Source organism: Anabrus simplex, chromosome 5 (assembly GCF_040414725.1).
Source record: "Anabrus simplex isolate iqAnaSimp1 chromosome 5, ASM4041472v1, whole genome shotgun sequence".
Classification (NCBI taxonomy): domain Eukaryota; kingdom Metazoa; phylum Arthropoda; class Insecta; order Orthoptera; family Tettigoniidae; genus Anabrus; species Anabrus simplex.
The window spans coordinates 311162081-311174474 of NC_090269.1; the positions used below are offsets into that span (position 1 = coordinate 311162081).

Sequence of the window (12394 nt, forward strand, 5' to 3'; positions counted from 1 at the left end):
AAAATTAAATCAAGACATCAATTATTACTATTATTATTACTACAACTTCCCCCATGTGGAGGCTGCCACAAGGACAAAGTATGTCGACTACATGGTATTTTGTCTTTTGTTGACCTTGTTAGTGTGCCAGGTAGAAAAATCACAAGGCTCAGGAATAAATTTGCAATATGGTTGTTCAAATGTTATATAGATGATTGCGGAGTATGGTCACTGAACCTCGTACTGCGGTGTTAGCGATGTCGTGAAGTCGTGTCCGGCTGAGGCCGAGAGAATCCCATAGTTGTACAAGAAATTTAGGGATTGTGCCTCAAGCTCTGATCATGAGTCCATGGATGGAAATATTATCTAGGTGATATTTATCTTTATAGTAGTTTACAGTTGGCTGGTAAATTGACTTCTTTTCGGCGTCCACCTCTTCGGCCTGGCCAACGTACGACTCAAAGCATATTGTGGGATCTAAGATTAGTCCTTGCTTGCTAGCTGGTTGAAAGGCTATCATATCAATACGCCTGTTACTCCCGTCGGTAGCTAGGCCAGAGACCTCTTCGTGCACCGTGAAACCGTGATCCCTCAGCGAGATCGCAATCATGTGTCGTATTATATGATGGCGGGAATTTCTCAATACCTCCCCGTGAGGGCAGGCTCCCAGGACATGGGCAAGAGTTTCATGCTCTCTGTGGCAATGCCGACAGAGGGTGTTGTCCTGGGACCTTTCCGGCACGGAACGAACGGCGCACACACTCGCTGTCATCTTGATGGCCTCTCTCCATTCCGCACAGGATAAGCCTCGGTGATCTCTTATCCATTTGTTCCCTGGTGTGTATTCCTGGAAGAGTCTAATGCCCTTTCCTTTGTGCGGCAACTTTGTCCATGACTGAACTTCTCTGTCTTGTAGTATCTGTTGGACCTTCCTTACATTGGGAAGATGGCTATTTTTGGATATAATTTGATCATTCATTTCTATGCCTAGATCTTGCAAACAAATTGTACGTTCTTGTTCCAAGTTCCTAGTTGCATTAATGTAGCCAGTATTTGCAAGCGATAATTTATTACAGATGTTAATATGCTGTAGTGTGGCTTCCCAAGTGGTGCGAAACAAACCAAGGCCTTTATACTTCCTTTCGGTGTATACCATGTGATCTGGAACATCTGCTGGTAGTTGTAATAATTCTTTAGTTCCACTCTTTAATATTTTATCCGCATCTGATAGAAAAGTTTGAGGTATCTTGTTTAGGGAAGTAACTTGGAATGGGTAAATAAGAATAGGTGATATTGAACTATTTAAAATTGAAAATTTCTGGTCAGATTGCAGCAATGGTGAGCTAACAAGGGTGTCAATCTTCTTTCACGTCTTGTCAAGTACGGCTTGTGGATCCAGTTTAAGTTCATTGATGAAATTCACACCTAGGTAACGAATGGCACTTCTGTTGCACTGTTATTTAATTTCACAGTCGTCATTAATGATGACATTCTCCTCCGTTAGCTGACCTTTCTTGATAGAAAGACAAGCTGATTTTGAAGCGCTGATGTCCAGGCCAATTTCCTTAAATCTTTCTATGGTGATCCTAGCTAGTTCGGCAGCAGATTCAGTGTTTTTCCCAAATATTACCGTATCGTTGGCAAAACACATTATAGTATGGCTAGGCTCCTCATTTGCAATCGCGTAACCATAATTCCTTGCTAAAGAATCTTCAGATAGTTCTTCCACAATATGATTGGTAGCGATGTTCAATAATGCCAGTGACAAAGGGGAGCCTTGAAGCACACTGTGATTAATTTTGATGGGTTTTGTTCCCTGTTTTTGCCTTAACTTCGATTTTGACTGATGATGGTCTCTGGTAAGACCGAAACTAGTTTCAACAAATACAGTATATGTAAATTTTTTAAAGTTACAACTTACAGTATTGAATAGGTGGAAAACTTTAGCTTTTGTTTTATACTAAACATGTCTTCAACACCAACAAATGAATCCCACAGTTCCAGTTATGAGGGTTTTTTTTTTTTTTTTTTTTTTTGCCGAGTATAGTAGGCTTTGGCTGAACAGTGGCTATGTTTGGATAGCCATGCAGCTCTACATTCAGGAGGCAGAGGGGTTAGTCTCACTGTTTGCTATGTGGAGAATGATTCTCCTGCACTAAGACAAATGCTAGGACAGACCCTATTATAGGCTACAGCTGCACCCACCTCTCCTTGACCACAAATCACATCACCAGTCCAAATCTCCCTGACCTGAGAAATGGCGTTACCATCTAAGAGACCCACCATACTATGCAAAAACAAGGAAACTTAAAACATGGATGAGTACACTGGGAAATGTGAAGAATACCAGAAAGAAGGAATTATCAAAAATTTACAAACTGTAAAGGCAGGCTTCTAGTTCCTTCCTGAATTCTTTATCCGATTTGGTGAATATATCGACTTCTTTTGTTACAGTGTTATAAAGCGTTGTCATTTTTACGAAAGGTGAATTTGACTGATGCAATGTTTTTGACGTTTGAACGTGAAATAATTGGTGCTGACGTGATCTTGTCTGCGGAACATGGAATGAAATGCGTCTTAACAGGTCCAAGGAATCAAATCGTCCTATTACAATTTTTCTTAGTATTTGTATAGAGATTAGGGACTGTCTAGTTTTCAATGAAGTAAATTTAAATATATTCCTTAATAAATGGGTTGTGTCGAAAGGGCAAAAAGTATTAAAAGTTTTAAAATAAAGGTAACGTAGAAATTTGTTTTGTACAATTTCAATAGCCTTCACTTGTTGCTTTGTGTACGGACTCCAGATTATTACAGAATATTCCAGTATGCTCCGTACCAAGGTAATATATAATTTATTCAGTACAGAGGGCTGAGTAAATGGTCTCGATGTTCTTATCAAAAAGCCTAGCATTCGGTTAGCATTCTTTGTTATTGTATTGATATGATTATTGAACGTTAGCTTACTGTCAAAAATTATACCAAGATCCTTAAACATTAAAACCCTATCCAATTTTTCCCCCCCGTATATGATAGGCTGAGACTTCAAATTCCTTCCTCCTGGTAAAGGTCATGTATTTACATTTACTAACATTCAAAGACAACTTATTAACATCACACCAAGAAATGACATTATTAATGTCCTTTTGCAACTCGTCTTGGTTGTGGTGGTCGCTAATGTATTTGTAAAGTTTCAAATCATCTGAAAAAAGTAAACAGTTAGAGTGGCAAATATTGTCTGGTAAATCATTAATTAGAATTAAAAACAATAGAAGTCCAAGATTTGAACCTTGCGGAACACCAGAAGGACTAATAAAATTATCTGAAATTCCATTGTTAAAATAAACAAACTGCTGTCGGTTTCTTAAATATGAACACATTAACTGCAACAACTGTTTACAAAAACCAAATTTATACATTTTTGTAATTAAAATTCTATGGTCGACTTTATCGAATGCTTTTTCCAAATCCATATAAACAACATCAGTCCTTCCGTTGGTATTTATGGTATCATACAAACTTTGAGTATAACCCAAAAGATTGGTGATAACTGATCTGTTGGGTACAAATCCATGTTGAAATTCTGACAGAGCAATCTTAACATGTTTATAAATCTTATGGTGCAATATATGTTCATATACCTTAGCTACGGCATTAATAATACACACTGGACGATAATTAGATATGGTTACAAAACTGCCTGTCTTAAAAATGGGCGTAACTTTAGCGACTTTCCATTTTTGAGGAAAGGATGAAGTGCGAAGAGAAAGGTTAAAAATGAAAGTTAATTGATTAGCCAATAAAACAGCACAAGCCCTAATTACATATGGAGGTATGCCATCAGGACCACTCGATCTTTTAGGCTTTAGTTTACCATTAATAGCCTTTTTCACTTCTTCAACAGATATCTCGCTGACATATAATATATCAACAGAGGGAAATAGAGGAATGTCATCTAAAGCCAAATCATCCAATATATAATTAAAATCTGATCTGACGTAAACTGACAAAAAATATCGAGCAAAGCCATGCACAACATTACCGCCCTCGTAGTTCTCACCATTATACTCAAACGTAGTTACTCCTGATCTCGTGAGTCGCTTATTTTTAATGTGCCTCCAGAAAGGTGTTATATCACATTTTAAAGTAACCTCTAATTCACTTATGTAATCTCGATATGCGGTATTTATTTTTACTTTCAATTCAAATCTGAGTTATTTGAATCGTTCGTCATAGTACCTGGAGAATTTCCTCTTTTTGGCACACTTCCTTTTCTTTTTGATTATCTGAATGATATCGTGATTAAACCAGACTGGAAATTTTGATTTTTTAATGGCCTGACACTTAGGTATGCAATTATCAAAGCATCTATATATTGACGAGTAAAGGAAATCCACAGCCTCATCCACATTCTGATACTTATACAACGGGTTCGAATCAATATCTCTTAACTCATTATACAGTTGTAGAAAATCTGCTTTCTTGAAATCATAGTATTCTCGATTTATATTTTTTTGGTAATAAACACCTCTTTACTGGAGGTAACGATAAACATAGTGGGGGATGATGTAAATCTTCAGGCACAAGAGCAAATTCCTCACGTTTCACGTCAACTATGAAATTGGCCAGTACAAGATCCAGCGTCCTAAAATTGTAATTAAGAATATTATTGTACGACGTTAAACCTAAATATGATATCAACTGACGCAATCTTTTACTAGTCACAGTTCCTTCTGTAAATGAATAACCAGTACCATTAATTTCAGGAAGATTGAAATCACCCACGATAACGCAATCCGAAATCATAAGATTGTCAGTGCTTTCTAAATAACCAAAGTAGTCCTGATAAACTGTTAAAGATGATGCTGGAGTAATGTATACAACATTTATGAATAACTTCCTGTTATTATTTGAGATGCAAATAGTAAGTGATTCACAATACTGTTTAGAGTACTTGGATAATAGTTTCGCCTTGAAACTCTTTTTGACGGCTATCAAAACTCCCCCGCCCCGCTCCTTACCAGATACTAAAGGATCTCTGTCATTTCTGAACACTAAATATCTACTGTCAAATAATTCACTATCATATATACTATTTGATAGAGAAGTCTCAGTAGGTACAACAATATCGTATGAAGAGCACAGGAGATTTTGGATAAACATATCAACCTTAGTTCTAAGTCCTCTTACATTTTGATAATAAACGAAAAACTCCATGTCATGGCTCATGAAAAATCAAAAGTTGAAAGAGTAACAACATTACAATGAAACAATTACAATTTATCCAAATCTCCCTCACAACGTATAGCATGCACTTGACTTCCATCAGTCTTTCTCATCAAAATTTTGCCACTCCTGTTCACCCACAGATACTTATATTCCCTATCTCGTTGCAATTGTTTAGCTTTAGCAAATAAAATTCGCCTGTTAGGAGCTAAAGACTGATTAATATATATGGGACTAGGGACGGAAAGACCAAGATGAGTTGTGGACAAATTCCTTTCGATCTTACGTTTTTCTAAGATCTGTTCCTTGTAACATCTTCTAACAAATTTTACAATAATGCCACGAGTTGGACGATTATTAACTTTTTCCAGCCTATGACACGCATCAATCATATCCTCTTTTATCTCTACATCTAACGCCTTGGCGACACTGATAACAGTTAGACAGACATTTTCATTCGGTACTTCCGGAACACCATATATCTCAAGTGTGTTAATCCTAGAATACTGCTCGTTGTCATCGCACTTGATTTTAAGTTCACTGAATGCTTTTGCAAGCCGATTGTTTTCAGATAATAAGTTATCAATAATATTTTGCTGTCTATTAATTATTGCCTGCTGATTATCTGGAATTCGTTTGTGCTCGCCCAGCCTTTCATGAGACACATCAATGGACTTACCTAACTGTTTTCTATTTCACTAGTTGTTTTCTTCAATGTAGCCATAGCTTCAGTTAAAATTTGCAGCAGTTGTTGAAATAAATGGCAGTATTTCATCTCGCCTTGCCTTAACATAATTTCATATGACTAGGAAGGGACAGATATTTTCTTTAGAGGAGCCTTTTTTTTTTCTCTGGAAAGCCTCACATGTCACATTCCTTCCATGCCAGCAACACGACTACATTGTCCACTGTTGACTGATTATATCTGCATCACTGACAATCCTGTGCATCTAGTATTATTTCTAGTCATTTTTAGCTCCTTCACATGTGGGCAGCCAGTGATTTGGAATGTATAATTGTAAGATCTCACAGACTGAAGGAAATGTTTAAAGTTGGCACATCTCCATTTTGGTAGAGAAATTTGAGGTTCTGGTGGATAAACCATGGGATCCAATTAATTTTGCCATTGGGGTAGGAAATTCCTTCTTATTTGTGGTTCCATTTCAGATCTATTTTGAGGTACTAGCTGTAATGAAAGAGACTTTTCTACTTTTCTCTTCATGGAATCATAGTAAGAGATCTAGCTTCAGTTGAGTTTGAGCTTAATTTTCCAAGAATTGCAAGTCTTGTTCTGCCTGATTTTAAGCATTTATGATCTTCGTAAGTTGTCTCTGATCTATATTACTGAGCTAGTCATCTATTTTCAAATTTCTAGTTACCCTTCCCAAAGAAAGGAGAGTCCAGATTCCAGGATTTCTGCTAAGCATTCTGCATTTTGTTTGATGATATATAGCTAATTCACTGTTCTGCTAATGCCTGCAAATATTCCTCAGCAGCTGGGTTTTCTTATCTAAGTGAGAGGACCTTTTTACCAGTTTTTATTGGATCCATCAATTGATGTTTGAGTTAAACGGTACTATCTAATTCTCTGAGAGCAGAGCTCTGCCTCATAACCAGCATCACACACTGAATATTGAACAGCGCTCTCCTTAAGTCTGTTGGCAGAGAGCCTGGCCTCATGTTCTGAAGCAGTCTTCCTGTTCTAAATGGGTTAGATAGTAGGGCACTGGCTAGCTGTCCCCAAGTTAGCGAATTTGATCCTGCTTCACTTCAATGATATGTGAAGAGGCTCTACACCAACCCTCTGTCACTAAATCTACCTGTATATAAATGAACTCCACAAAGTTTCTGGGTCCTTGAAAACCTTACAATTGTTAGGAGGATGCAAAGCAACATTGTAAAAATCAGTCCCAGACACCCTAGATTTACAAAGACCTTTTATCTGTAAGCTGAACCTGGTCTGCTGCCAGCATCACTCTCCAAATGTCTTGCTAAATGTATTCACATTCAAACCGGCTTCATGTAAAGATGCTCTAGACGTGGACTGCTGTTTTCAAGCTTTGAAGAATGATTTTCCAAGGGTTGTTCCTCTTTTAGTGGCCATAGTAAAAGGAACCAACTCTCAAAAGTATCCTAAATAAGTTGCAGTTAATGATATGTTAGTGATTTGATCAGCAAAAATCATGGACTGAGAAGGAAAAATGCATTAAAAGAGTGCAAAATATCACTCAAAGAAAAAGTCCAGGTTCCAGGATTGGCACTTCCATACCTATGAAGAAATTAAGAAGGGTAACTGGAAATTTGAAAATAATTGAAAATAGGATAATATCTGAGGACAGCTGGATAAGAAAAATATATAAATACTATGTGGATGTTTTGGAAAAATGAAATATCTTTCACTAAATTCTGATCATGAATTATGGATTTTTGAAAGCGGTTACAGAGGATAAATTTAGGTGCAGGGGTTGTTAAGTCTTCATGTAAGAAAATGACTACTGGTGTCAGTCAAGTCAGAGGCAAGAAATTAAAACAAAATACGGAAGTACCGAGCTCGATAGCTGCAGTCTCTTAAGTGCGGCCAGTATCCAGTAATCGGGAGATAGTGGATTTGAGCCCCACTGTCGGCAGCCCTGAAGATGGTTTTCCGTGGTTTCCCATTTTTACACCAGGCAAATGCCGGGGCTGTACCTTAATTAAGGTCACGGCTGCTTCCTTCCACTTCCTAGGCCTTTCCTGCTCCATCATCGCCATAAGACCTATCTGTGTCGGTGCGACATAAAGCAAATAGCGGGGGAAAAATTGTGGAAAATATGGAAGTTGAAGAGAAATTTAATAACAATTACAGTATATGTTAGGAAAAAACCTACAGTCTGAAATAATGGGCAACACTCCACGGTACTGTTCAAATATTAACAACCATGCTTAGCACTATTAGAAGAAAACTGTAACCTCCAACGGTATTCTGCAAATGTCCTGTAGAATAGCAACTTGACGCTTCTCCATCCTTCTACCCAGTGAACTACCACGAGTTTTCGCAGACAATGATGAAAATGACACTATGTTACTTCCCTGGTGGCAAGCAGAGACGTTGCCACGACAACCGGTATACTTGCTGTTGGGTCCGATTGGGTCTGATTGTTTCGTAAATGTTTTGACAAAAATGAAAAACTTAAATATGAATTAAGCCGACACTGAAAAAAAAAAATAGTTTCCTTCTTAACAAAAAAGAAAATCAAGAAGCATTAGCTGTAGTGCTAACCAACATCTGAGAGACTGGGCAAGGCACATAGAAGAAGAATTGATGTAATTGATTTCCTCAGATGGCATACAAATATATATGCCTGATTCTCTTCACATAGGCCACTGGGCTGAGTGGCTCAGAGAAAAGAACTCTGACCTTGTAAACCCAAGTTGGCAGGTTCCATCCTGGTTCCGGTTTATGAAGTTTGAAAATACTCAAAAAATGCCAGGTTCATGTTGGTAGATCGAACATTGAAGAACTCCTGCAGAACAAAATTCTGGTACCTTAGTGTCTCTGAAAACCATAAAAGTAGTAAGTGGAACATAAAACTAATAACACTGAATATCACTTAGACTATAGGCTCATAATTATAATAATAATATTATCAGTTTTACATCCCCTAACTACTATTATGGTTTTTGTAGATGCCCCACAGTGCCAGTTGGGTTTCAATTTCTGAATTAGTTGCTGAAGGTATGTTTCACTGGAACATTTAGATTGGGAAATGTTATCTAGAAATATGCCCCATGTTCTCTCAATGGAAGTGGCATTCATGTATGCCTCAACTGTGACAATCCTTTCATCTCAAGGATAAACCATGCTTCCATGTTAATTACATCATCCCCACTATGACAAACTAGCAAAAGTGACGAATAAGAGAACATGTAGTTCTACAGTTTTGGTCTAGATTTTATTATTTTTATAAACTCTATCCTCTGACAAAGTCTCACATCTGCAGCTCATTCTGTATGGCTAACACATAAAACCAATTATTAAATATAAAAACTGAATTGACATGAGTAATCACAACTTTTTTCAGCTCTCCTATTTTTTTGACAATTTACAGATTTGTTAGTTTGCCTGAGGAGAGATGACATCTGCTCAACTACCATGAAGTTTGCTGGCAATAGAAAGAAAGAATAGATCACACTGTTGTATGCGTCTCTTGATTGAATCAGTACTGTCTAGTGGGATATATCTGACATTTACGGTTTCTTCCTCCATATACTGTACATGCATTTGGAGATGGGATACTTCTACAAGGAACCCCTAGTATTTCCACAATGTTGTTCTTGTTCATTCAATTTTATTGTATATATATATATATATATATATATATATATATATATATATATATCTTTTCTTTTTGCTATTGGTTTCATGCCACATTGTCTCAGGCATTCTTGTGACAATAGGATAAGAAAAAGCTAGGACTGAGAAGGAAATGAAAATGGCCTTAATTAAGAACAGCTTCAGTATTTTCTTTGTGTGCAAATGGGGAACCACGAAAGACCATCTTCAAGACTGCCAACAATGCAGTTCGAACCCCCCAACTCCTGAATGCAACCTAACCACTATGTGGCCCAAACTGTAGTGCCAAGTTGCTCAGTTTTTTTTTTTTTTTAATCATATATAATTGCAAAATTTCCTCTGAGATTGTTCCAAAATAAGAAATCATAAATATCAGAAATTGTGTAAATATTCATCTAAATAATTCTATCAGACACACTTGAAACAAGAATGGATATCAAATTATTGTTAGATAGAATCACATAACTTTTGTTAAAATTCTTGATTTCATTTAAGATTTATTGAATTAGTCATTAACAGGTAATGTGAGCTTTAAGGATAAAAACTGTACATTTTTCTCATACTTCTTTGTTTGTTTATTCATTAGGTAAGTACCTTGTCTTTATATTTCAGAGTTTGGTAAGTTGAATGTTTGTAATATATCTGCACTAAGTAAACTTTCTTTTTTAATTTAGTCATGTATAGAAAGATAGGGACATGAAGATGAATACCTATTAAAAGATGTGTTTTTTCCATGTTCCAATTCCACTATATACAGTAGTATACATGATTTGTCACTTGTTCATTCCTATTAATGCATTACTTATTTTTAAATTTAATATTCCAAATATATAAAAGTAACTTTTTACTACTGCAGGGAGATGAATGTACGTGAGAAGCCCAATATTTGGGCAGGAAGTGATACAAAGGATCGGCGGATGTCCATTGAAGCATCTGGTGAAGACACAGGCGAGGTAAGTGTCATGTGTTCTCTGGGTTGACCATGTCAATTGCACTGAAAGTACTGTCAAAGAAAGAATAGGTTCTATTAAATATTACTCTAAAGATGAAGTGAATTTTAAATAGTCTTTTACTTTTTATGCCCTTCAGTCCTATAAATCCAATTCACTTTGGCAGTACATTTTGTAGAGATGAAGTAAGATTTCAGTTCTGTCTTCCCCATATTGAAATTGTCAGTAGTCCTCATAGAAATGATCTCTTACTTCAAAGGAATGTTGTCTATTTAATTTGCTTCAAATTCTTTATTCTTAACGATGCATTTACTGCCTTGCCTGAAATTTGCATGAGGACTGAACAGCACATAGCTTCCCATATTTGAATGGCCAAACACAGCAATTTAGTCTCCAAACCACTTTGCTCTAATTCATCACTGCATCTAAATTCTTTTCATACTATTACTGATTTGTTGATTTCTCTTGTCTGTGTGCCTACCAATTTTTATTTCCTTTGCAAAATTCCCCCACTCCTTCTATTTATCTGTCTATTGGTCTTGGTTGGTGTTTCTAGATTCCAGTATTGGTCTGTGGATGAGTACAGGGCCATCATCTAGCTCAATGAAGACGTTGAAGGTCTTGGGTTGCCTCATTTGCTGCTCTTTGTTTGAGTGAAACACACAGAAGAAGTATAAAATTAATTTGTTACCTTATTTATCCACCCCTTTAGAAACTTGTCGTGCTGAGAGCCATGCACAACTTAGTTGTCTTGTGTTACCTATTACTGTTACGCAAATGAAGCTCCTCTAGGCTTTAGTTTACCCATGTATCTTGAGGGAAGATTAAACTTATAAAGCTGTCAGAACATAATAATCAGTTCTTGAAGAGTAACTGACCAAACAAAGATCTTATGCTAGCTACAAATATCCAATGTAGAATGAAATAGTGTCATAGACTTTTTCAGGTTTTTTACTACTAAACCATAATGGTTTCATTTGCATTAAATGCTTATTAAAGCCTATATAAAATGGCATGTTAATAGAACCAAAGATTTGAACATCTGAGAGTCACATATAAAAGATTTCATTTTAAAATTCAATACGAAATTGAAATCACCTATGTAAACTTCCTATTCACTTTGAAATGTGAAGTTAAAGAGCTAAATGAAGAGCAAGACAGAAGTTCCCCTTTATTAATAAGGTTAATGAATGATTACTATTAATAGTTTTGCTCTTTTCATATATGCAACATAACAAAAATGAAGAAATAATCTATGAACATGTAGTTTTTCACTTTTCTTATTCTAATCACTTCTTATTCCTTATGAGAACAGATACTGTTTCACCAATTAAAGTATATAGGTCTATGCCAAAGCTTAAAAGGGTCAGTTTCTCCAAGGCATTGATTTTGAATGTTGACTAGTTCCAGAATACTTAGATAAATAGACATAAGACTTGCTGATGCAAAAGACAGTCTAAATTTTTAGAAGTATCATACTGTAATTATCAAGATGGAAATAAAATACGAAAGCTTTTATTACCACATACTTTCAAATCATGCTTGACTCCCCAAAATTTCTGATATAACTAAGCATTTTCTTATTTGAATGGGTTAGATCCACTCCACTGTTCAAGAGCAGTGAATAAACTAAGAAACTCATCAAATATTAATAATAAAATACCGTAGTGCATATTTTTATTTTTGAAATGAAAGTGAGAAGTATATAATAAGAGCTGAAAATCATTTCCTAAATACTTAAGACATTTAACATTCATTAATGTACCAAACATTTAAAGCATAATTAACTGAGATTAAACAACAAAAATTACTGGCACCTACTCAGTAAAAGTTAATACTATACTGTAGCCGATGAAAACCATTTCAGATTTGTTTTCACCCTTACATGTTAGTTTACTTATGATAATTT

General features: G+C 36.0%; 1 protein-coding gene across 1 annotated transcript in view; it reads left to right on the top strand.

Annotated features, from left to right (window-relative positions):
• The window catches only part of LOC136874512 (uncharacterized), a 799993-nt gene that overhangs the window by 757118 nt on the left and 30481 nt on the right, over positions 1-12394 (top strand). Inside the window, exon 21 of the mRNA XM_068227822.1 lies at positions 10392-10488. Coding sequence (XP_068083923.1) covers positions 10392-10488 — 97 coding nt within the window. The remainder of the gene's footprint in view (positions 1-10391; positions 10489-12394) is intronic.